General features: G+C 44.4%; 1 protein-coding gene across 3 annotated transcripts in view; it reads right to left on the bottom strand.

Annotated features, from left to right (window-relative positions):
- Window positions 1-25,420, bottom strand: part of rif1 (replication timing regulatory factor 1) — a 30,956-nt gene extending 5,536 nt beyond the window's left edge. Inside the window, exons 1-28 of one of the 3 annotated variants that reach the window (XM_046363215.1) lie at window positions 25,262-25,420; window positions 24,490-24,625; window positions 24,206-24,284; window positions 23,986-24,082; window positions 16,744-16,969; window positions 16,284-16,473; window positions 16,074-16,166; window positions 15,768-15,906; window positions 14,131-14,282; window positions 13,579-13,690; window positions 13,108-13,281; window positions 12,736-12,846; window positions 11,328-11,390; window positions 10,329-10,432; window positions 9,953-10,039; window positions 9,490-9,563; window positions 9,195-9,375; window positions 8,876-8,983; window positions 7,125-7,274; window positions 6,881-6,980; window positions 6,482-6,786; window positions 5,426-5,628; window positions 5,147-5,240; window positions 4,926-5,057; window positions 4,539-4,681; window positions 4,284-4,373; window positions 4,133-4,193; window positions 504-3,935 (exon numbers count right to left, since the gene is read on the bottom strand). In XM_046363215.1, coding sequence (XP_046219171.1) covers window positions 504-3,935; window positions 4,133-4,193; window positions 4,284-4,373; window positions 4,539-4,681; window positions 4,926-5,057; window positions 5,147-5,240; window positions 5,426-5,628; window positions 6,482-6,786; window positions 6,881-6,980; window positions 7,125-7,274; window positions 8,876-8,983; window positions 9,195-9,375; window positions 9,490-9,563; window positions 9,953-10,039; window positions 10,329-10,432; window positions 11,328-11,390; window positions 12,736-12,846; window positions 13,108-13,281; window positions 13,579-13,690; window positions 14,131-14,282; window positions 15,768-15,906; window positions 16,074-16,166; window positions 16,284-16,473; window positions 16,744-16,969; window positions 23,986-24,082; window positions 24,206-24,284; window positions 24,490-24,602 — 6,813 coding nt within the window. In that variant the 5' untranslated portion in view covers window positions 24,603-24,625; window positions 25,262-25,420. The remainder of the gene's footprint in view (window positions 1-503; window positions 3,936-4,132; window positions 4,194-4,283; window positions 4,374-4,538; window positions 4,682-4,925; window positions 5,058-5,146; window positions 5,241-5,425; window positions 5,629-6,481; window positions 6,787-6,880; window positions 6,981-7,124; window positions 7,275-8,875; window positions 8,984-9,194; window positions 9,376-9,489; window positions 9,564-9,952; window positions 10,040-10,328; window positions 10,433-11,327; window positions 11,391-12,735; window positions 12,847-13,107; window positions 13,282-13,578; window positions 13,691-14,130; window positions 14,283-15,767; window positions 15,907-16,073; window positions 16,167-16,283; window positions 16,474-16,743; window positions 16,970-23,985; window positions 24,083-24,205; window positions 24,285-24,489; window positions 24,626-25,261) is intronic. The other 2 variants (XM_046363214.1, XM_046363217.1) reach the window with 2 other exon arrangements.
- Window positions 25,421-25,677: the final 257 nt, after the last annotated feature.

The raw sequence follows: 25,677 nt of genomic DNA, 5'->3' as shown, positions 1-25,677 counted from the left end.
GTCTCTGAATATTCTTGAGTGGCTCAGCCAGAGCCCAATCTAATCTCGCTGTAGAGACTTGAAAATAGCTGTGCAACAATGTTCCCCATCCAACCTGACAGAGCTCATGAGGATCTGCAGAGAAAAATAGGAGAAACTCCCCAAATAAAGGTGTGCCAAGCTTGTAGCGTCATACCCAAGACGACTCGAGGCTGTAATCGCTGCCAAAGGTGCTTCAACAAAGTACCGAGTAGTGTCCGAATACTTACGTGAATGTGATATTTCCATTTTTGTTTAAATGTCTAAAAACCTATTTTTGCTTTGTGGGGTATTGTGTGTCGATTGATGAGGGGAAAAACTATTTGATCAATTATAGAATAAGGATGTAACGTAACAAAATGTGGAAAAAGTCAAGGGGTCTGAATACTTTCCGAATGGACTGTAAATGTATCATAAAGAACTCATTGTAACCATAGTATGATTTGTGTAAATCTTCATAGATTAAGTACACCGGATCATGTTACCTTAGTGAAAGGTGAAGAAATCTCCTCTTCTATTGGTCTTTTCTGTCCCTTCTTCAGTATAGAGGTGGAGGGGGAGGCTGAGGGGGTCCACATTCCCTTGATCCTGCCACTGCTGGGGCTCTGGCCCACCTCCAAACCCATCATAGCCTCCAAACCCTTCTGCTTGGGAGGCGAATCTTGGCACAACACGTCTTTAGAAGTACTTGGATGATGTAGAGGCACTGGTGCTTCGCGAGTGTCGAAGGTCAGAGGGGCAACAGAGTCTAGAGGATGTAGAGCTAGGTCATTATTGTCTAGCTGAGTTTCTTCACCGTCCTCTTCTTCACACTCAAGACTTGGAACTGTATCCATTTTTGCCCTCTCTTGGAGAGGAGTGATATCTTGAACGTCGTTCACCTGAGGCTCTGTGTCATTTTCTCTGGTCCTAGTAGAGGTGTTGTCAGATTCTGGCTGGCCTTCTTTAATACATGTGTACTGCTCCTCCTGTTGCTCCTCATCTAAGGCATTGAAACCCTCTGGTTTGGTATGCACAAGAGACATGAAAACATCCTCTTCTGGTTGGTCCTCCTCTAGAACATTGTTAGTAGACTCTGGATGTCGGTTCTCCTTGTCTTCCCCCATGTGCTCCTCTGTCACCTCCTCACTGGACACAGTCACAGGCTTCGGCACATCTACAAGCTTCTCCCCTGAAGACTCAGCAACCTGAAGACTCAGGCTCAGTTTCTCCTCTGCAGCTTCGCTGGGTGAAGTATCTGTGGGGAGACCATTGGAGATGGGAGGGGTGAATAGTTTGTTTGGTTCAAGTAATACACTTTCATATCCTGAGAATGAATTTCCATCAGCGGAAGGCACTGGAGAGTTGGCCTGCTCAGAGTCAGTGAGGAGCTTATTTTGGAGCGGTGTTGGCCCTTCACACCCAAAGTCACTATGGACACCCTCCTGAGAAGAGACTGTTTTGAGGTTCTTCCGTGGGGATATGCAAAAATGCTGACTCTTAAGTTGTTCTAGATCAGATTTGAATGAAGAGTCGATCAATTGAGAAGGCAGCTTGGTATTCTCACACTCACCCTCTATATCTACCATCTCAGTGTTATCCTCCCTTTGCCCCATATTGTTCTTTGTTATCAGAGGAAGTTTCAGAACATCCATAACAGGTTTAAGGGAGTTGATACTTTTAATGGTTTCATCCACATCCTGAGGAATCTTAACTTCTAAGCCCTCACTCAATGGGTTTTGCAAGTCTGACTTTTCAGATTCAGACTTTAGAGAAGATTCAGAAAGATCCATTGGGATCTCTACGTAAGCCCCTGGCTCTCCTGATCCAACAGTAGCAAGTGGGCTTTGAAGATCTTCGGTGGATTTGGGATTCCTGCCTCTCTTCTTGGGTTTCTGGGCATCCTCCCGGGTCTCTGAAGTGTCTGACTCCAAGTTGGAGGACAGTAAGCCCTGAGAAGCTCTCCGTCTCGTAGTCCTGCCTCCTTGGGGGGATTGCTGTGTTCCAGCCTGGTCTGCCACCTGGGAGCTATGAGTCTCTAAGGGGGTTGGCATAGGGCTGCTGCTGGCCTTCAACTGTTCCTCTAACTTGCTTCTCTTACTGGATCTTCCTCTGAGCCTCGGCTGGCTCTCTGTTTGTCTGGTGGCGGAAGGAGTGACCTGAGAATCAGTCTGGCTCATCTCGGGTGCTGCTGCTGAATCAGTGGCCACATTTGGACTTGTTTTGTCCTCCAACTCAGCCACTTCAAGGGGCACCTTGCTTTTCCTGCTTGTTCTACCCTGTGACTGGCTATCGTTTGGAGTGGCTGAAGGTGTGGTGATCTTTGAGTCAATTTGACTGAGTGTGTTTTCCGTGCCAACTCTTCTCTGTTTGTCTTTACCCTGTTCTTCGGACTGTGTGACCAATTTACTCCTCCCGCTTGATATACCCTGTGATTGTTCATCTCCTGCTTGGGCATCAGGAGATAGTGTGGCCATCTGAGAATCACGTTGGCTTTGCTCCTCCTCAGTAGGATCCTGCTTTTCAACCTTGTCCGAATCACTGACGGCCTTGCTCCTGCTTGTTCTACCCTGGGACTGACTCTCAAGTTGAGATGGTTTGGCTACATGTGAATTTGTTTGACTTGGCTTCTCCTTCTGAGCCCTACCACCCTTTCGTTTCTTATTGCCATCATCCTCTACTTCCACAGCCAGCGTACTCCTCTGACTAAGTCTACTCTGTGATTGGCTATCATTATCAGAGGCAGTGACCGTTAGGGAGTCACTTTGACTGAGCTCTTCCTTTGCAACACCTCTCCTCTTCTGTTTGTCTTTTACCAGCTCCTTTGATTCCCTGACCAATTTGTTGCTTCTCCAACCCTGTGATAGGCTGTTGCTATCACCAGCAGGTGAAGGTGTGGCAAGCTGTGAATTTGATTGACTCAACTCACTCACTTCCTTGTGACTTCTCTTTCTCAGCTTGTCTTTTTCACCATCATCCTCAACAGCCAGCTTACTTCTCCTACTGGCTCTACTTTGTGACTGACTATGAGTTGGACTAGCAAGAGAGGGAGTAGTCTTTGGTGAATCAGTTTGACTCACATCCTCTCCAGGTTGAGACTTCTTCCTCTGTTTGTCTAGATCATTTCGTTCCTCTGTGTCCTCTCCTGGTCTCAGCGGCCTGCTCCTCCGCCGTCCGGACCGCCTTGGTTCACCTTGGCTCAGAGTGGACTGGGAGCTGGTAGAATCTTCCAAAAGACCTTTAGATTCCTCTTCTTCCTGACTGTTGTTTCCCAATACTTCTTCAACTGCAGGAACTGGAACTTCCTTCAGTACTTCCACCTGAGTCTGAGTGTCTGGGATGACATCGTCCTCTGTGGTTTCACTTGACTGTTTCTCAGCGATTATCTCAACTTCAGATTCCTTTTTGTTTTCTGAAGATTCGTGTTCCTCTCCCTCCTTTAGGAAAGACTCACTCCTGGAGCTTTTGTGTCTTACTTGTTCAGTCTCCTGGGAGTCCTGACGGTCTGTGTCAGCCTCAATCTCTGCCGATGGTTTCTGAGAGGCAGGCTCCTGCTCCTGGCTGTTCAAGGTCCTGGTGAGGGGGCCTGTAAACCTCACCACGCTGGCAGGACTAGCAGGCTTCCCCTCAGCATACTTCTCCAGAGTGATGAAGGACTGGCGACGACTGTTGTGTTTCTTAGGTGTCCCTGAGATGATATCAGAGCCGCCAGAAACAATTGGGCTGGTGCCCTCTTCTCTAGACTCCATGGCAACATCGGAGTCCTCCAATGGAACATCTTCGTTGGCATCCTCCATGGAAACGTCTGCAGACTCAGGAAGTACTTCCTCAGGAGGCTCCTCTTCCATTGTGGGTTCTGCCATCTCATTGGTTGGACTGATATATTCCTGGGTGTCTTTTGCCAAAACTTCAGAAGCTTCATCCCGTTCCACGTTACCCTGTGGAGAAAAGAATGCAGAGACATTTGATTTGTATTCTCACATTCTTTTGCGTTTGAGGAAAAGGCTGTTAGCTTTGATGGCTTCTATGTTTTAATTTAAATGAAAACAGTTCATCAGGGCAAAAAATATATAATTCATCATTCAGAACTCCGGGGAAAATGTAACAATTAACTTTGTTGTTAGATTCTCTTTACCTCTGCTTTGACCTCATCTTTAGCGGCATCTTCGGCTTGCTCATCTGCTGGTAATTTGTCCCTGAAAAAGATATTCACGTTTTAACCATTGTGTCTCCCAACGTTGATAGATTAGTGGTATACAGTGTGACGGCAGCAGCCAACTACTTACAGTGATTCCTCCTGACTCTGTGTGTACTGGGTGAAGACTGTGGTATCAAGGGAAGCATCCAGGTTGTTGTACATGGCAGGGATGTCAACCCTTTAGAATACAACCCATACAAAAGCATTATACAGTGAGAAAATGTAAGCATTTCTAAACATTGTTGATTTGTCTAAAGGCAAAAATTTTAAAAAGAGACGACGTAAAGAGACTTCCTGGTTAAATAAAGAGTACATTAACAAAGTTGATTTGCCCGAAACGGACCTTTTGGTTCTCTTGACCTCTTTCTGGTGCTCAGTGAGAACTCTCTCCTTGGTCTCAGGGGGGATGAACACAAAGTCTATCGAGGCCTGCTCCTCCAGTTCCTCTCTACGAGGCAGCTTGTGAGAACCAAAGTCAAGTTTTGTCTGATAGGGAGAGAATAAAAGTCAGCTCTAATATGATGCTGATGGCAAATGGTGGCAATAGAGACAACTTACTGTGTTTTGATGGCCTTTATAAGAATATAAAAGCTGTCGAGCACAAGATTTGGTCATGGGGTTCAGAGAATAAAGAATTCCATTTCAATTGAGTCAATTCCATTTTCCTCAATGTGGGGAATTGAAATGGAATTCATACACGGGAAATGACTGGGTTAAAAGCAGCACTTACAGGGATGGGCTTGGTAGAGGTCTTGAAGTTCCTGTCCTTTATCTCCTCAGCCCTGGGCAGTAGAGAGTCCCTCTTCACCACAGAAGTGACCTGTACTCCACTCAGTTTGGTCCCCAGCTGAGAGCTCTCACTCTGCATCCACAAAACATCATCCAGGGATTATTACACCATTCATATGAAACCTGCTCCGATTTGACTTATTCAACAGGGAAAACACTCACCGAGTACTGTCCACTGAGTTCATCTGGAACTTCAACAGACTGAAATCCAGGTAAAATGATAGGAGTGTTCTGCTTCACCTGGCTCAACACCGGCCTGGAAAAAACAAACATTAGCAAACATGAAAACCTTTTAGGGTCAGTTTTCAGGACCCAGATTAAATACATTGCTGGACTTTAAAAGCAGTTTTATTGGAGATCCTCCACTGAATATGCTATTGGTCCAGGAAATCACCCCATAAATATAATATGGCTCATCTTAACATCCAAACAGATTCTTACTTGAGTTCCTCTGGATAGACGAGGACCAGAGTGTTGGCGAAGGTTGCATTCCAGAACTGTGTAGCTAAGGAGCGGACCTGCTTGCGCCGATGGAGGAACAGGACACAGAGCAAGGGGGACAGCAGGGAGAGCAGCTCATCATCATAGGCCAGGGCTGAACGGATCTGCAGGCACCCCAAGACATCACTCAGGAGCTTCTCCAGCTGCAGGGAACGAACACACTTATAGTGAGACTAGCACCAAGACACAGATGATCGGTTAAAGACATGAAGCATGCAAAGAAAGAATCAATTACTTAGAAACTGAACAAAAATATAAACGCAACATGTAAAGTGTTGGTCCCATGGTTGATGAGCTGAACTTGAAAAAAATCCCAGAAATGCTAAATACTCAGCAAGAATATTTCTCTCAAATCTGTTAACACCCCTGCTCGTGAGCATTTCTCCTTTGCCAAGATAATCCATCCACCTGACAGGTGTGGCATATCAACAAGTTTGGTCAGTTTTGAGGGAGCGTGCAACAGGCTTGTTGACTGCAGCAAGGTCCACCAGAAATGTTGCCAGAGAATTTAATGTTCATTTCTCTACCAATGCGGTTTTAGAGAATTTGTCGGTATGTCCAACCGGCCTCAAAAACAAAGACCTTGTGTAACCATGCCAGCCCAGAAACTCTACATCCGGCTTCTTCACCTGCGGGATTATCTGAGACCAGCCACCCGGACAAGTGATGAAAGTGAGGAGTATTTCTGTCTGTAATAAAGCCCTTTTGTGGGGAAAATCTCATTCTGATTGGCCAAGGCTCCCAAGTGGGTGGGCCTATACCCTCAAAGGCCCACACCTATGGCTGCGCTCCTGCCCAGTCATGTGACATCCATAGATTAGGGCCTAATGAATGCATTTCAATTGACCGGTTTCCGTATATGAACATTAATTCAGTAAAATCGTTGAAATTGTTGCATTTATATTTCTGTTCAGTATATAACATTAATACAGTAGTTTATATAGACATCCATTTCAGTACAGACAAAGAAACAAAATGGAAAACATTTCACCACACCTTTGCTCCAAGACTTGAGGTACATTTGCGCTGCTCATTTGGAGTCCTCCCAGCCTGTTCATAGAGGGCTACGAGGGGATGTGAGAGAGAGGCCAGGGCCTCCTGGATGGCTGTACCCAGAGACAGATTAGAGAACAAGATAGAGAGGATGGAGACCAGGGCTAGGCCTGTACCATTAGGGGCCGTCTCAGGGGCCTCCAGTGCATTGAAGGTCTCAAGAGATTGAACCAGCAGGGTCTGGAAGGTATACAGGTTCCCCAGCGCCTTGCTTTTCTTACGCACCCAGGTTAGATGGGTGTGGGGAGCTGGAAGGGACGAGGGGAGGGTAAGTAAACATCAAGCCCATTGAGTTAAAACACACCTTGCATTTGTGATAAAACGGTGCTAAAAGCATCTTACATTTCATCTTCTGCTGGAACTGTGGTGTGTAGGGAGAGAAGTCTGCACTCTCAGCGATGACCAGGAGGATGTTAGCAACCGCATGCAACGTTGCTGGAACCTGGAGTATAAACAAATGGGCATGGAACGCTCAATGAATCTGAACAAACTACTGGACCACAGTATTCATCAAAAGGCTACCAACTCTGGTAAATTAGATAACCATTGGGTGTTGGGTACAGTGCAGCGGTCCCCTCTTGCTTACCTTCAGAGCCTTTCTGTCCAATATGGCAGCCATCTTGACACACAGCTCCTCACAGCAGACGTTCTCCTCGGCGGTGGCCACCAGGGCAGAGCAGCGGGCAAACACCTTGTACAGCCTGCACCACGTACTCAGCATGGACTTCTGAGTCATCTACAGAGGCAGAAAGCAGGTTTCAGATTGAGCACGTTGCAGTGGGACAACGCAGAATCACATATCTTCAAACTACCCTGCATTCCAGCCCTCATTATGAGATTAGCGAATCTGTGCCTCCTCGACTTTCTCAAACTGATCCACTCAGATCACACCGACAGTATGGTACTTCACTTGAAATGACTGAAAATTAGAGCAAAGCCCTCAATAGGTTCAACTGTGGTTTATTTGAGAATCCTATAGCATGATCTTTTAAAAGATAAGCAGACCTGCCAACCCATTTTTACCACTTCAGCACGGCGCCGGCACCCACAACTGCGCACGTGCGACACCCACACTGCTCAAATCATAGGCAAATGCACAGATTTTTTGCCCAACAATGGTGTTTTCATACTGAGGCAGTCAGTCTGCCTAGTAATCTATAGACTTATGGGTACTTGGTTGTTCTATGGCAGCCAACTAGAAATATGTTTAAAATATACACATCAGGGCTCTCCCTAGGATTTCCTGACAACATGGTGCTGATATAAGATTGAGGTTGGTTGGGTGGGGTCAGCCAACTTCCCCCCTCAGGAAGTTGGAGCATTTTGCTTTATTATAAAAAAAATTAAACGGCCATTTCCTGAAAGTCTTACATATCAAACAATGTACCCAACTTAGATGTTTTGTTTGATGCTAAATTAAATTGAGGTGGTCTCAATGACACTTTCAGTTTTCTAGGTTAAATGTAAGGGTAATGATTATTCTAACAGGTGTCTATCTGGATAGTCTGGTGAAAACGTTCACTGGCTTCCTCTGAATGTTGTCGTAGTCTAGCTTACTGTTGGCTATCTGGAATATGAAACACCTGAACTAGGCCTGTATGAGCTTGTTTCAATTCTCCATCCCCGACCTCATCCATCTAGTTAGGTCTGACAACTAGGATACCATTCTTTCAACATGCCTTGTCATTGATGAACTAACTATCACATCCGCAGCCTAGTGTTGACATATTCCTACAGCTATATTAAGAGGACTGATCAAGAACTGATTCGTTAACATAGGCCTACAGCTATATTAAGAGGACTGATCAAGAACTGATTCGTTAACATAGGCCTACAGCTATATTAAGAGGACTGATCAAGAACTGATTCGTTAACATAGGCCTACAGCTATATTAAGAGGACTGATCAAGAACTGATTCGTTAACATAGGCCTACAGCTATATTAAGAGGACTGATCAAGAACTGATTCGTTAACATAGGCCTACATTATCGTTTCTGCTTGTCCATGCGCTTGCTCATACTACTGTTGCAAATATCAAAGCATGTGCAGGCTAGAAAGTGTTCTCGCTTAGTTGACTAAACGCTGCAGCTAACTATCTTTGTAATGACGCCTTAGCTAAGGAACCAACTAAGAAATAAGTGGTTATGCGCTTGACCAACACCAACAACTTCAGACGGTTGAGTCAAAAACCACAATGTGCCAACTAGAAGCCTATTGTTGTGTATTTAAGGGTGTTTTTCCACACAAGCGTACATTGACCTCACATTGCATGCATGGTACGCAAAATGCGTGCAGGCTGGCAGGTCTGGATACAGTATGCCATCTCAGAGACTCACCTGTAGCAGAACCTTGCCAGGTAGCAGGTGTATGATGGGGAACATCAGGGCAGTGAGCACAGCACTGAAGTTGTGCTCCAGAGCATCCCCTTGGTTCACCTCATTGGTCTGTGACGAGGGAGGAGAATCTTATTAAACCAATCTCCACCTCTATCTCAATCTATGCAACACGTAGGTGAAATATAAATCAGTTTGTTTAAGGTGACCCCATGGCGAAATTGTTCTTGCATCTAAACAAACAAGCATCGCTTGCAGTGCAGTTCTAGAGCATTTACATGACATGTACAGATGTCAGTTATACAGTTTGTTCCTTTCGAACCTGTGTGATGGTGTCAGTCAGCGGGTTGACCACCAGGCTCCACATCCTCCAAAGCTGTTCTTTGTTCTCCAGAGTCCCCGCGCTGCGCCCAACCACCGCCAGGACCGCCTCCCCAAACGCCAGGGGGGACGTGGGGCCGGACAGGCCACAGCTCACCAGTGTCTCCAAACACAAGAAGAACCTGTGTGTGTGTGTGTGTGTGGGGGGACGGGCAGAGACAGATAAAACTAAAAAAAGACCAGAAAAAGACATGTGGCTGCTACATTACCTTATGGTAAGACAGGGGGAAACCCACCTCTCATCCTCTACGAAGCCTGCCACCAGACTGTGGTTGTAGAACAGGAGAATCAAGAACAGAGCTGGGGTTCCCTGGGGCAGAGACAGACGAGACAATGTAACCACACCACACACAGAATTCAGAACACATCTGGCTCCCATATGAAAGACACTGCAGGATGTTCATTTACACTGATCTAGAGAAGACATCTTTGTCACAGGGTTGTCATCAGTAGTGTCATAGGAGTCTACAGCTATGTCTCAGGGAACCTTCTATTGTTCAGATTTAAGATTGTGTGCAACAAAGAAAGGAGTCTGAGCTGGCAGGAAGCCGCTGGATAGACCTACTACATTTCAGTTTATTACGTATGGAAACTGTTGCTTACATGGTGCCTTTCCCAATGATCCTAGATCTATGTCAAGAGCATAATCAGATACACCCTGCATACATCTGAACACAAAGAGAAGAGGCAGAAACTCACATTCAGTACATCCATTTTGGCCACTTGGTAAGAGGCAGATCCCAGTACTCTCTGAGGGATACCCTTCACTGTCAATTCCAGCAGACTCTGTTGAGAGAGTCAGTAAGAAAACCATCTACTGAAAGCATTACAGCAGACCTTTTTACAAGCTAAGTGTGGCGCTTCAGGGTATTGAGCGATATCCAGAACATCTACATACAAGGTGGTCTACTGACACTTGTATGAAAAACTCCCGGACCAAAACACAGACTCATTAACAGAAGTTAGTAAGACTTCAGCTTTTAGTTTCCACTAACATGGGCTACCAGAAGACCAGTCCTGGTTGGAGGTGTAGTAGAATAAGAGTAGGTAGTAGAGTGGTGGAGGCAGGTCTTACCAGAGCCCTGTTTGCAGGGAGGGCCTCTGAGAAGATGATGCCCTGTAGAGCCTGTAGCAGCAAGGTCAGCACCTCAGAGCCTTGCCTTTCCTTCTTATTGCCTGCTGTCACAGTAACACAGGTACAAGGGACAGGATGAGAGACAAACAAAGACAACATACTAGGGGTGGAACTCCATTGGTCTTTCCTCTCTCCTCACCACCTTCTCAAAACACATAGGAGAAGGTCCAAGGAGAGACCTTGAATTTACTTTTTAAGAAAAAGGCAAGGAGAAAGGACGAAAGTTATCAAGGAAAGACTTGAGATTCGTTTAAGTAATTTCTTTGGAAGGTCATCACTGGGGTCTTGCCCCTCAGATTTCATTCCTCGTCACAGCAGTTTCAGACCCGAAAGTCTGACGTCCGCTCAGACTTAAACTGATGACAGTGGGGTAGGGCCTGGGGTGGGGGAGGCTGGGGTCTCTGCTCTCCCCCCTGACAAAGAGGACTCAGGCCCAGCTCTGGTACTCTGTGTGGGGCCGCAGGGCTGACCTCATGGCTGAAAGGGTCAGTCCAACAGAGCAGCGGCCACAGAACACAACATTTCCCAATAGTAGCCAACTAAATGAAGACGGAGTGAGGTTAAAATATGGCATTAATCATCCAGCATGATGATCTATCATTCCAACGGAAGGCAATGTTTCCCAAACCACTCCAGTCATTCCACTTACTTGATGTATTCCAGTAATAGTACACTTATAAATGACCCTACTGGTCAACTGATCACCATGCCCTTCATTAGTTGACTCAGCTGTGCCAGTACTGCAATACATAAAGTAAGTGGAACGGTTGGGGGTAACGAGGAGACGTTTGGGTAACATGGCATAGAGGAACTAGCCAAGGCTGAAACTAGCTCATCAGTGAGTGAGATTACAGAGCTTCCTGGATAGACTGCAGGCCTAAATCATGATAGGGGTTCTTCTCCAACTCCAATCTGATGTGGTTGGACCCTGGCACTCACCAGCATCAATCGTTGTGCTTACGAAACGGACAAGGTTCTTCCATATAAGGGAAAGCAAGGCATCTGCAGGGGAGAGAGAAAATGCAAGTCACCCTACATGAAGTGGCAGTCATTTAACCCCCCCACACATACAATCATTCCTTCCAACTCCTCCACCCCCAAGCAATGACTCTGAGGCTGTTTACAATTACTAGTCGATGTGAGGGAGCCCTTCCACGACAACAAGTCAAGCCTGAGCTATCCTATCCCCTTAATGGAGAGAGTACTTCTCTCTGGGTGCGTTTACACAGGCTGCCCAATTCTGATATTTATTCCACTAATTGGTCTTTTGACCAATGATATAAAATATTACTCAGAGCCGGTCTGATTGATCAAAAGACCAATTAGTGATACAAATATGAGGCTATGTAAACGCAGCCACACACACACACACACACACACACACACACACACACACACTACAGGCCTGGCTTGCCGCATGCTGCAGCTTGTACTAGGGAATGTTTGGAGCCTGCGGCATCTTCTCTTGGAAGGCTTGCTGAATAGCATGCAAAGTGGAAGGAAGTTAGGAAAAATATAAGCCTAACAGGGCCATAGATTATTTATATCCTCTCCCTGGCTACCTGACTGGCAGAGGAAGAAACAGATATACACTGAGGCTGACTCTGAAACAGTCTTCGAGACTACATACAATGGCTCTACTGTAGGGCTGGAATTGCCAGGGAGCTCACCATACATTAGGTACCGATACAATATGTATTGTGACATTCTCAGGATCCTAAATGTATTGTGACATTCTCAGGATCCTAAATGTATTGTGACATTCTCAGGATCCTAAATGTATTGTGACATTCTCAGGATCCTAAATGTATTGTGACATTCTCAGGATCCTAAATGTATTGTGACATTCTCAGGATCCTAAATGTATTGTGACATTCTCAGGATCCTAAATGTATTGTGACATTCTCAGGATCCTAAATGTATTGTGACATTCTCAGGATCCTAAATGTATTGTGACATTCTCAGGATCCTAAAAGTATTGAGATTCGAAACAGCGATTTTATTGCAATTTGCTGTTCCAAACATAGTGCTCACCATACACCGAGTAAACAAAACATTAAGAACACCTGCTCTTTCCATGACAGACTGACCAGGTTAATCCAGGTGAAAGTTACAATCCGTTATTGTTGTCCTTTATTAAATCCACTTCAAAATTAGTCTTGATCAGTCTTTTTTTTTTTTTACACCAATACCACCTAACAAAAAAGAAAATGACAAGTATCGCTATAATATGGCCCAAAATAACTATTGATTTTTTAAACCACATCCCTACTCTAAAGGAGCCATTATGGCGTTCATTGAGCCTATGCTCTTGTCAATTACAAGTTACTTGAGGGCAGGTAGGTACCTGGGGCGTCTTTGCCGATGCAGATGAAGCTGTCGTGCACAGCAGTGATCAGCAGAGGGGCGTGCTTGGTGAAGGAGAAGGGGCTGGACAGGAAGGGGTGAGAAATAGGTTCTGAGAAAACAAAGAGGGTCAGTCAAGTTAGAAACAGGCAAACAGGTTCCAACAATTATTTTTTATCTGACAGTTTACTTTACAGTGATTGCACATGGATAATGTGTGTGTCATCCCACGGTAACAAACATTTATTAAACTAGTTCTACACCTCCACAGGTTCAAAGGGCAAATCATATTCAAACAGCACCACAGAGCAGCAAATCAAATTGTGGTAGTAACCATTGTATTTCTATGGTAGCAACCCGCCCCCTCCCTCACCCAGGCTGAGCGTCAGCTTGTTCTTGGCTGCGGCGGTTGTGACTTCTGACCCCAGGAAGTAGTGCAACAACATCTCTAGTCCCAGCAGCTGGATGGAGGGGTAGGCTTGGGCCACCACCACACTGGTGTTTAGGTTCAGACGGGGCACCATAGTGCCAGAGAACGCTGGGGAACCTGGTGGGGCGGGGCAAGAGTGATTCATCAATGACGTATGAATCTCAGAGTAAAACATTCAGTTACATTTTTTTTTTTACATCCAATGTTTCCACAGTTCCTGGTGACACATTTCAGGTATATCCGACACGAGAATATTAAGTAATGCTGTTCTATACGCTACTAGGTAAATGCAAGTACATAACGGCAAGTCACGCATGCAAATTGAAAGCAAAACAGCTAACGAGCAGCAGACAATATTTTCTAGTAGTACTAGTCAATAGAAGGTAGGTGAGGGCAGTCAGAGGGAGACTGTACCAGATTTAGGAGTAGTGGTCCCCACAGCACTGCACTGGCTGGAGCTCCTGGAAGGAGTGGCTGGCAGGGCCGAGTCCGGGCCCAGGGTGCACTGGAGGAGAGGAACACCAACCTGACAACACAGACTACTAGTCAACAACAGTAACACATTAAGTGTGGTTAAAAACAAAGGGCAATGATAACGTCAGATAAGACATGAGTAGATTCAGGTTCTCAATTGAATCTCAATCCCCCAGTAACAAATCCTGCTCAGAGTCCTAACACATTATCAGGTTATGTTATTCTAGTATAAAGATGAAATGCTTGTTGTACCTGTTCAAAATGTGCAGTATAAACATGTACATAAAACACTAGGAGAAACACGAGCAGTACCTGTTCAAAATGTGCAGTATAAACATGTACATAAAACAGTAGGAGAAACACAAGCAGTACCTGTTCAAAGTGTGCAGTATAAACATGTACATAAAACAGTAGGAGAAACACAAGCAGTACCTGTTCAAAATGTGCAGTATAAACATGTACATAAAACACTAGGAGAAACACGAGCAGTACCTGTTCAAAGTGTGCGGGCAGGTTGGCTCCCAGTTTGACCACCAGGTACCACCAGACCTCCAGCTTGGTGAGCAGCAGGGCCTCAGTCCTCACCTGGATGGAGCTGAGGGGCTGCAGCAGCAACTTTAGACGCTTGGCACTGCACAGGATCTCTACAGTACAGAGGAGACAGTTACAGTCCGTATAGAACAGGATCTCTACAGCACAGAGGAGACAGTTACAGTCCGTATAGAACAGGATCTCTACAGTAGAGACAGACAGTTACAGTCCGTATAGAACAGGATCTCTACAGTAGAGAGGAGACAGTTACAGTCCGTATAGAACAGGATCTCTACAGTAGAGACAGACAGTTACAGTCCGTATAGAACAGGATCTCTACAGTAGAGACAGACAGTTACAGTCCATATAGAACAGGATCTCTACAGTACAGAGGAGACAGTTACAGTCCGTATAGAACAGGATCTCTACAGTAGAGAGGAGACAGTTACAGTCCGTATAGAACAGGATCTCTACAGTAGAGACAGACAGTTACAGTCCGTATAGAACAGGATCTCTACAGTACAGAGGAGACAGTTACAGTCCGTATAGAACAGGATCTCTACAGTAGAGAGGAGACAGTTACAGTCCGTATAGAACAGGATCTCTACAGTAGAGACAGACAGTTACAGTCCGTATAGAACAGGAACTCTACAGTACAGAGGAGACAGGCAGACAGTTACAGTCCATATAGAACAGGGATCTACACCCCTAGCTAGCCACAATTGGCAAAAAAATAAATAAAATTGGAAAAACAAAATCACATTATCTGCCAATTCATTTCCAGCAGTATTTCCCTGTATGTTTGTGTGTTGCGTGCATTTGTCAATCATTCACTTTGTGTAACCAGTTAGCTATCATTATAACTTCCTTATGGGTTGATGGACTTCCCCCCCCAAAACATTCAGTGAAAAGTTAACTGCAGAGTAAGCTTACCTGGGCTTTTGTTTCGCAATCTCTGTCATGAAATATGCAGCATCAAAAAACATGGCTAAACCAGTACAATCCTAGCTCGCAAAATGCACAATTAAAGGGGTATAGACCAAAATATCATAAACACAAATGGTCTTTGATGCGATTTTACCACTGACATGGACTCACATCAAATATTACTGTTCAGAAAAAAATCCCAAAACAGAAAAATGTAACAGAAAAGGGAATTATGGAAAATACAGAGGGCCTGTTTGAAAGCTGGGGGAAAAAATGTACAAGTAGCTCACGACATGTTTCATAATTTAAAAGTAGCTCTCATGCTAGGAAAGATTGGAGACCCCTGGTATAGAACTTCCCTAAACCACGAATACATAAAGTAACATGTTCAACTGTTATTGAGTGGTCTTCATAGTTTTCCATTTGAGGAGTAGTATTTTAGTCAACTTTCCTAACTCAACAGTGAGAATCAAGCCTCTTAGCACATGATCGACATAGAAAATAATGTGTGAGGACTCAGTGGATGTTTACTAGAGTATCTTCTAAACCACGTCATAGAAACCTCGATTAAAATACATTTGAAAGTAAAACAGCTGATGAAAGTAAAGACTAAAAAGCAGCAACTCAATTCAACTGGATTAAGTCAAAGCATGCTGTTCTCTTGCACACACCTGGGTTTAGCGCGAAATTGTCAATCAGGCTCTTCCAAGCGATGAAGGCGATTTTCTTGATGTTTGGGGAGGAGCTACGGAAGCCCAGTTCCTCCAGGCCAAGCAGGGAGTTGATGAAGGGACCACCTCTATGGAGCAGCTGTGGGATGGAACACAATTCATAGTGTTTCAATACAACTTCTGAAGAGCCAAGCAGATCATTACATGCACTGCCCAATTCCCTCCCTAACCATTACGTAGTAGATACGTAGCGAAAAAGTAGTAAATGGTGTAGGTTTCAAACCATAAAGAATGACCGAGCCTTACCTTCCCCAGGAGCCTGACAAACAACGGCCAGAGTTTCAGCACGTTGGTCTCGTTCTTCGTGGAGAACAGTTTCTGGAGCTCTGGGATGAGTTTCTGGAGTGAAACAAGATAAATGATGTCGGAATGTGAAGAAAGTTTTTACATCAGCAGTTGTCACAAAGTGATTTGACAGTAACCTGGCCTAGACACAATGACAGAGTAAAGACTCACTGAGGACATGAGAGGTTCTAGGATGGCAGCCACCTCCTTCTGTTTCTCCAGAAGTAGAGGCAGGCCCATCTCCAGGGCTGCTGCCGCCCGCAGGCGCACCTTAGAGGCAGAGTGGACCACCAGGGGGATGACCAGCTTGGCCCACTGTACTGCATCCTCACCCATCTGGGCCGAGGCCTGCTCCAACAAACTGACCACAAAGAGAGTGTGTCATGACAGAGAAAGTGCTGATGATCACTGAAATAAAGTCATGACAGTCTCCTCCAGCCCAGAGAGCTATGAACACAAGCCAAAACAGAGACAGAATGTTGTGCCAGATAAAGTACTGTAACATCCATCTGCTTAATGTCGGCGTTATCACGCTGAACCATTAAATGGTGCTTTCCTAAATGAGGGTCATACACCCAACCAAAGCTATTGATTACGAGGTAGGAGTACATGAGTGGGTGAGTTTGTATACCTTATGACAACATTCAGAGACTCGTGCTCCAAAACTACAGACTGGATGTCATCTCTCGTCCGCACACACTCCAGGGCCCTCAGGATCTCTGGAACCTTCTTGGCCACCACCTCTGTAGGGAAGTTCTGTTTGGAAATTACCCATAATGCTCGTGTGCATGTGTTCTTGTCTGTGGACTTCACCACCAGAGAGGAAAGTGCTGACAATATCTCCTCTGCAAAATTAGCTGTGGGGAAAGAGAGAGAAAGAGAAGATTACAAATCATATTATCTTCCTCCTTATCATACATTACAGGCTTGTTTCCAGAACATAGATAAAGAAAAATATCTGTCATTATTGGGAAAATGTACTTGCTAACAACCCGTGACTGACGTCATCAACCAGAAACAGGGCATGCCGTCATTTGACATTTAAAATAAATAACATCACTTAATTACTCAAAATGACGGAGCGGTCACGACTTTTCACAGTGGAAGAGGCTGTATTTATTCTGTGTCGTTTGGCGATACGGATTCAGACACGTCTTCGCACTTTGAAAGTGATGATCCCCCGTGCATCCCGCAAAGGCGGAGGTGTTGCTAACATTTATGATAGCAAATTTCAATTTACAAAAAAGAAAATGACGTTTTCGTCTTTTGAGCTTCTAGTCATGAAATCTATGCAGCCTACTCAATCACTTTTTATAGCTACTGTTTACAGGCCTCCTGGGCCATATACAGCGTTTCTCACTGAGTTCCCTGAATTCCTATCAGACCTTGTAGTCATTGCAGATAATATTCTAATCTTTGGTGACTTTAATATTCACATGGAAAAGTCCACAGACCCACTCCAAAAGGCTTTTGGAGCCATCATCGACTCAGTGGGTTTTGTCCAACATGTCTCTGGACCCACTCACTCTCACAGTCATACGCTGGACCTAGTTTTGTCCCATGGAATAAATGTTGTGGATCTTAATGTTTTTCCTCATAATCCTGGACTATCAGACCACCATTTTATTACGTTTGCAATTGCAACAAATAATCTGCTCAGACCCCAACCAAGGAACATCAAAAGTCGTGCTATAAATTCACAGACAACACAAAGATTCCTTGATGCCCTCCCAGACTCCCTCTGCCTACCCAAGGACGCCAGAGGACAAAAATCCGTTAACCACCTAACTGAGGATCTCAATTTAACCTTGCGCAATACCCTAGATGCAGTTGCACCCCTAAAAACTAAAAAAATGTCTCATAAGAAACTAGCTCCATGGTACACAGAAAATACCCGAGCTCTGAAGCAAGCTTCCAGAAAATTGGAACGGAAATGGCGCCACACCAAACTGGAAGTCTTCCGACTAGCTTGGAAGGATGGTACCGTGCAGTACCGAAGAGCCCTTACTGCTGCTCGATCGTCCTATTTTTCTAACTTAATTGAGGAAAATAAGAACAATCCGAAATTCCTTTTTGATACTGTGGCAAAGCTAACTAAAAAGCAGCATTCCCCAAGAGAGGATGACTTGCACTTTAGCAGTGATAAATTCATGAACTTCTTTGAGGAAAAGATTATGATTATTAGAAAGCAAATTACGGACTCCTCTTTAAACCTGCGTATTCCTCCAAACCTCAGTTGTCCTGAGTCTGCACAACTCTGCCAGGACCTAGGATCAAGAGAGACGCTCAAGTGTTTTAGTACTATATCTCTTGACACAATGATGAAAATAATCATGGCCTCTAAACCTTCAAGCTGTATACTGGACCCTATTCCAACTAAACTACTGAAAGAGCTGCTTCCTGTGCTTGGCCCTCCTATGTTGAACATAATAAACGGCTCTCTATCCACTGGATGTGTACCAAACTCACTAAAAGTGGCAGTAATAAAGCCTCTCTTGAAAAAGCCAAACCTTGACCCAGAAAATATAAAAAACTATCGGCCTATATCAAATCTTCCATTCCTCTCAAAGATTTTAGAGAAGGCTGTTGCGCAGCAACTCACTGCCTTCCTGAAGACAAACAATGTATACGAAATGCTTCAGTCTGGTTTTAGACCCCATCATAGCACTGAGACGGCACTTGTGAAGGTGGTAAATGACATTTTGATGGCATCGGACCGAGGCTCTGCATCTGTCCTCGTGCTCCTAGACCTTAGTGCTGCTTTTGATACCATCGATCACCACATTCTTTTGGAGAGATTGGAAACCCAAATTGGTCTACACGGACATGTTCTGGCCTGGTTTAGGTCTTATCTGTCGGAAAGATATCAGTTTGTCGCTGTGAATGGTTTGTCCTCTGACAAATCAACTGTACATTTCGGTGTTCCTCAAGGTTCTGTTTTAGGACCACTATTGTTTTCACTATATATTTTACCTCTTGGGGATGTTATTCGAAAACATAATGTAAACTTTCACTGCTATGCGGATGACACACAGCTGTACATTTCAATGAAACACGGTGAAGCACCAAAATTGCCCTCGCTAGAAGCATGTGTTTCAGACATAAGGAAGTGGATGGCTGCAAACTTTCTACTATTAAACTCGGACAAAACAGAGATGCTTGTTCTAGGTCCCAAGAAACAAAGAGATCTTCTGTTGAATCTGACAATTAATCTTAATGGTTGTACAGTCGTCTCAAATAAAACTGTGAAGGACCTCGGCGTTACTCTGGACCCTGATCTCTCTTTTGAAGAACATATCAAGACCATTTCGAGGACAGCTTTTTTCCATCTACGTAACATTGCAAAAATCAGAAACTTTCTGTCCAAAAATGATGCAGAAAAATTAATCCATGCTTTTGTCACTTCTAGGTTAGACTACTGCAATGCTCTATTTTCCGGCTACCCGGATAAAGCACTAAATAAACTTCAGTTAGTGCTAAATACGGCTGCTAGAATCCTGACTAGAACCAAAAAATTTGATCATATTACTCCAGTGCTAGCCTCTCTACACTGGCTTCCTGTCAAAGCAAGGGCTGATTTCAAGGTTTTACTGCTAACCTACAAAGCATTACATGGGCTTGCTCCTACCTACCTCTCTGATTTGGTCCTGCCGTACATACCTATACGTACGCTACGGTCACAAGACGCAGGCCTCCTAATTGTCCCTAGAATTTCTAAGCAAACAGCTGGAGGCAGGGCTTTCTCCTATAGGGCTCCATTTTTATGGAACGGTCTGCCTACCCATGTCAGAGACGCAAACTCGGTCTCAACCTTTAAGTCTTTACTGAAGACTCATCTCTTCAGTGGGTCATATGATTGAGTGTAGTCTGGCCCAGGAGTGGGAAGGTGAACGGAAAGGCTCTGGAGCAACGAACCGCCCTTGCTGTCTCTGCCTGGCCGGTTCCCCCTTTTCCACTGGGATTCTCTGCCTCTAACCCTGTTACGGGGCTGAGTCACTGGCTTGCTGGGGCTCTCTCGTGCCGTCCCTGGGGGGTGCGTCACCTGGGTGGGTTGATTCACTGTTGTGGTCGGCCTGTCTGGGTTTCCCCCTTTGGGTTGTACCGTGTCGGAGATCTTTGTGGGCTATACTCGGCCTTGTCTCAGGATGGTAAGTTGGTGGTTGTAGATTTCCCTCTAGTGGTGTGGGGGCTGTGCTTTGGCAAAGTGGGTGGGGTTATATCCTTCCTGTTTGGCCCTGTCCGGGGTGTCCTCGGATGGGGCCACAGTGTCTCCTGACCCCTCCTGTCTCAGCCTCCAGTATTTATGCTGCAGTAGTTTATGTGTCGGGGGCTAGGGTCAGTTTGTTTATCTGGAGTACTTCTCCTGTCCTATTCGGTGTCCTGTGTAAATCTAAGTGTGCGTTCTCTAATTCTCTCCTTCTCTCCTTCTTTCTCTCTCTCGGAGGACCTGAGCCCTAGAACCATGCCCCAGGACTACCTGACATGATGACTCCTTGCTGTCCCCAGTCCACCTGGCCATGCTGCTGCTCCAGTTTCAACTGGCCTGGGCCCTAGGACCATGTCCCAGGACTACCTGACATGAGGACTCCTTGCTGTCCCCAGTCCACCTGGCCATGCTCCTGCTCCAGTTTCAACTGTTCTGCCTTGCTATTATTCAACCATGCTGGTCATTTATGAACATTTGAACATCTTGGCCACGTTCTGTTATAATCTCCACCCGGCACAGCCAGAAGAGGACTGGCCACCCCACATATGCTCTCTCTAATTCTCTCTTTCTTTCTCTCTCTCGGAGGACCTGAGCCCTAGGACCGTGCCCCAGGACTACCTGACATGATGGCTCCTTGCTGTCCCCAGTCCACCTGACTGTGCTGCTGCTCCAGTTTCAACTGTTCTGCCTTATTATTATTTGACCATGCTGGTCATTTATGAACATTTGAACATCTTGGTCATTTTCTGTTATAATCTCTACCCGGCACAGCCAGAAGAGGACTGGCCACCCCACATAGCCCGGTTCCTCTCTAGGTTTCTTCCTAGGTTTTGGCCTTTCTAGGGAGTTTTTCCTAGCCACCGTGCTTTTACACCTGCATTGTTTGCTGTTTGGGGTTTTAGGCTGGGTTTCTGTACAGCACTTTGAGATATCAGCTGATGTACGAAGGGCTATATAAATAAATTTGATTTGATTTGATTTGATTTGATATATGCTTGGTGTTGTTGATGTTTGATGCTGCTCTCTGATGAGCAAATCCTGTCATGATCACATGTTTGGTACAGCCCGGTGAGCACATCAGCAGTGAAGAAGGAGCTCAAATGATTGCTCTCTGTCTCACAGGAATAGTTGCAGTGTTAGGCTATATATACTCCGCTAACTAATTGGTTGTTTTGTCTTGATCCTACCAATGTAATCCACATGGAAAGAGCCCACGCTGCTTGTCAGGCAAGAAAAGTACTGTGGGGGTAAATTAATGCTGAGCCTTCCGAAGCACCGAGCTCAGCTGTCACTTTCACTAGTCAGCCATACAGACAAGCAGCTAGCAAGCCACCGAAATTGAGATTAGAGTAGTTTGTGTTTATCTGTTGGGCTTAAGTCATGGTTTGTCCTGTTCGCTAGGTAAAGATATTCGTAGGCTATACATTGCCTTGTTTTCCTATTATTTGACAGCGTAGCTGTCGTTTCATGGTTGACGCCCGCGCAGTGGAGCTCATACAGATACATTTCAGTTGGAAACTGTCCCAGCTTTGTCACTAATCAACTAACACTGGCGAACTCTGTAGTTAAGCTGTCAGGCAAGAAAACAAGAATTGGAGGCAACATTATGCCTCACTGACGATGTGGTCACTTGATCGGGGCAGCTCTAGCAGGGCAGAAATTTTCCAAACTGGCATCCTATGACGGTGCCACGTTGAAAGTCACTGAGCTCTTCAGTAAGGCCATTCTACTTCCAATGTTTGTCTATGGAGATTGCATGGCTGTGTGTTCAACTTTATACACCTGCCACTTTGTAGGATGGGGCCGTGCTTCAATACATTTTATGGCATGTTGAAGGCTAAATCCAAACACTCAAGTGAGTGTGATATGAATTTAACCTACAAATCTTATTAGGGAAATTGTGTACTTTTTTTATATTGTCCCTGAACAGTTGTTTTGTATCTTCTCTCTTTATCGGTCTGTCCATCTAATACTTGCATTCACTGAATTGTCGTCACCCAAGTTACTATTTCTACCTTTCGTGTCAGGCCTGGTCTGTACTAAATCTTATTGAGAGAGGTTATATACATTTTGAAATCGTCTGAATAATTGTTTGTATTTTTACATTGTTACAGAAGTAAGAATCGTTGACGATCAAATAACCCACTGTGTGGGTTTTGAAATGCTTTCTAAATATTGTACTCTGGTCACATTATGGATTATTTTTCATACATGTAAATAATATTTACAATATATAATACTTAGTACTTTTTGAGTGAGTAATTTAATTACTCCAGGGTTTTAGTTGTGTGTTATTTTTATAGTGAGTGTTATTACATAAAGGGAAACAACATTAGTGTTATTGCAATTGACATGAATGTGGGGTCATATCAAAGAGGTTGTGCTCCTTAAAAATAAGTCAACAAACTAAATTTAAAAGCTCTTTGTTTTTGAGCCATATCTGCTTGAAATGTGTGAGAAAAAGAGAAAATTCTCAGTAATCTACAGCTGCATTCTAGAATTATATTGGGGTCTAAATTAAGTCTATCTTTGGAGTATAACGTAGTGTCAATGTAAATCTGGATTAGTGCTTCTTAGTCTAGGCTTATCCGTGCCAGTTACACTTGTCCCACTGTGACAGCCCTGAATTTTTCTGAACCGTCTCAGTGCAGCTCCTTCCAATAGGGCGCTTTCCCTTTAATTCCCAATTAAATAGCCAGCATCAGCTGCGCAAAAGTGGGGTTGTGATGGAGACGTGCATGAGGATGTGTTCAACCCTCAGTTCCGAAGCTTCTCTATTCCGTTTGTTTTGTTGCCGTTAAATGTGTGTTTTGTAGCCTAAGAGAGTTTACCCAGGATCGGATCCACTCTTTGCGTCCGTGGACTACACCTCTCCGTCCGTGGACTACACCTCTCCGTCCGTGGACTACACCTCTCCGTCCGTGGACTACACCTCTCCGTCCGTGGACTACACCTCTCCGTCCGTGGACTACACCTCTCCGTCCGTGGACTACACCTCTCTGTTCTTCATGGCCTTTCTCCGCTGGAGATCTATTGGCGGATTGGATTGTCTGACTGACCGACTGACCACCACCTTTTTGTATACGGTATTTCATTTGTTTGGATGTGATGTATACTGTGATTTATGTAGTTAGTTGTAGTTGAGGACTTAATTAAGAGTTGATACGCTTTAAAGTTCTGTGGTAAAATAATTGTTATATTGATGGTATGTTTAATACTGGGTTTACGCTACACTGAATGAACGGACAAACATTGCGTGACAAAAGTCACTTGAGTTCACTGAACTCCTTTACCGGGCTGGACTCTTTTTAGGCCCGAGGTACAGGACATTTCTGGAGGAACCAGAACTCATTGTGTTATATTATATGTGTGCGTAATCCTTGATGTTGTTAATACAACCCACACAAAGGAATATAGTTGTTTTGGAAGTTCTTTCCAATGTTTTAAGGGTTTATGAAAAGTTTATTTCCATCCTGACTTTTACATGAGTCCTTTGTATTGGTGTAGACTTGACGGACCAGATGGGACTCATTCCCACCCAAACTAAAAGGAGAAACCAATGTTTTCTCTGGTAGGCACAACCTACCTGGCACCCCTATAAATAATAACCTCAAGTCAAAACCGTTACACCACGTAAACCTATGAAGTGCTCTACTTGTTCAGTACCTGAGATAGCAGAGACAACGTGGACATGAAACACACAGAACCCCAGGGCCTGCAGGGCAGCTTGGCTCAGCTCTGCATTCTGACTGGAGATATGGGTCTAAAACAACATGACACTAGATTTACAAGTGGATATTTATGACAGTATCCCTATGTTAATTAAAGTTTTAAAAATGTAAATGTACTGCTTTATAAATATTCTTCACATAAAGCAAGCACTCACCTGGAAAGTTTTACCCAAACGTGGAAAGTGCTTTATTACTGCAGGGAGGAATTGCGTTCCATCATCTCCACTGAGACGACTGAAAAGACAAGTCAGACCCAGGAATTACAGTGTACATTTACAATAGAAAATGAGGCATCTTATATAGAGTTACACAAGACACAGATCTACCCCCTACCATAGCTCATTAGAGAGAAGAATATACACCTGACATGACCTTAGATCAGCATCTAGGGATAACAACGTCACCTTACAGGCTACGCATGTCCAACTAAAGCACCTACTTGGCAATAGTGAGGTAGGCTTCAGTCTGCTCCGGTTGTCCAGCTGTGCTATCCTCCAGAGATTCCAGCAGAGGAAGGAGACCTGAGCTGGTAGGAGGCACCATCGCCATCATCCTGGTTCCTCACTCAAACCCTGCTGGGAGAGGATGTTGAGACAGACACTGTGACAATGTTCCATCTCTGCCTCAACAGGTGTTTTTGTTTAGGTTGCTAGATAACTAGAGTAAAGTTCTGGATTCATATTTATGATTTGGATATGTGCATGTTGTTTGACACAGTTGCTACGAGTTGAACGTGTAAGCGTGTATCCTTCCATGTGAGTACGAGGGGTCAGGCTGGGCATCACTGCCAGAATCAAAACATCCCTGAACTGTACTTACTCTTCAATCCTCTTAGCTAGCTACCCTTCTAAGTAGAGGGCATTAGTAGCTGTTCAACATACAGGACTGGACACCTAAAAGCTTAATACTAACTTATTAAAAAAATATATAAAAAAATAGCTCAAAACTATCTTAAGTGAGCTGGTTAGCTAGGTAGCCACAACATTAGCTAACTGGTTTGCTAACTAGCAATCTACAAAAAAATATATATAATACCAAATACACGCACATTCTCAACTTACTAAATAATGTTGAATGGCAATACTGTCAAAACTAATACAGGTAGCTAACTATCTAACTTGCAATTGCTCACGAGTATTTTATTTATAGCAAGCTACTCCCTCGGATCGCGCGAAAATACAAACAAAACACAGCCAAATGCATTTCCTCACCTTGCAATTCCTGAAAGAACACAAACGATAAAAGAAAATGATATACCATCAACGCCAATAATATACTGCAAGTATACGCGATATTATCTTATTTAAGCAAATAGTTTACGTATTTTCTTTCTTTCTGACTCTCCCAGTGTAGTTTCCTCTCCCCGCGAAAACGCTGGCGCGAAACTAGCACGCTGTCTGAAAGTCACCTATGACCCGACGCACGGACCGCCCACACTGAGCAGAACACAAAAGATTCTGTTTCTTGAAAAGCTTTGATCGTAGTCTTCAAACTGTGTCCACATTTTACATATCAAGACAGGAGGTGTTATCAGTACTTTATACACATAGCAATATATCCTAAAATACTTTTCACAAAATTTCAAATGTGACATATCTTTCTCTTCTTGTAATATAGGATATTTAAT

The sequence above is a fragment of the Oncorhynchus gorbuscha genome, linkage group LG09 (assembly GCF_021184085.1).
Source record: "Oncorhynchus gorbuscha isolate QuinsamMale2020 ecotype Even-year linkage group LG09, OgorEven_v1.0, whole genome shotgun sequence".
NCBI classification, from domain to species: Eukaryota; Metazoa; Chordata; class Actinopteri; order Salmoniformes; family Salmonidae; genus Oncorhynchus; species Oncorhynchus gorbuscha.
The sequence above is the reverse complement of the archived record's forward strand: the minus strand, read 5'-3'. Positions and strand labels throughout refer to the sequence as shown.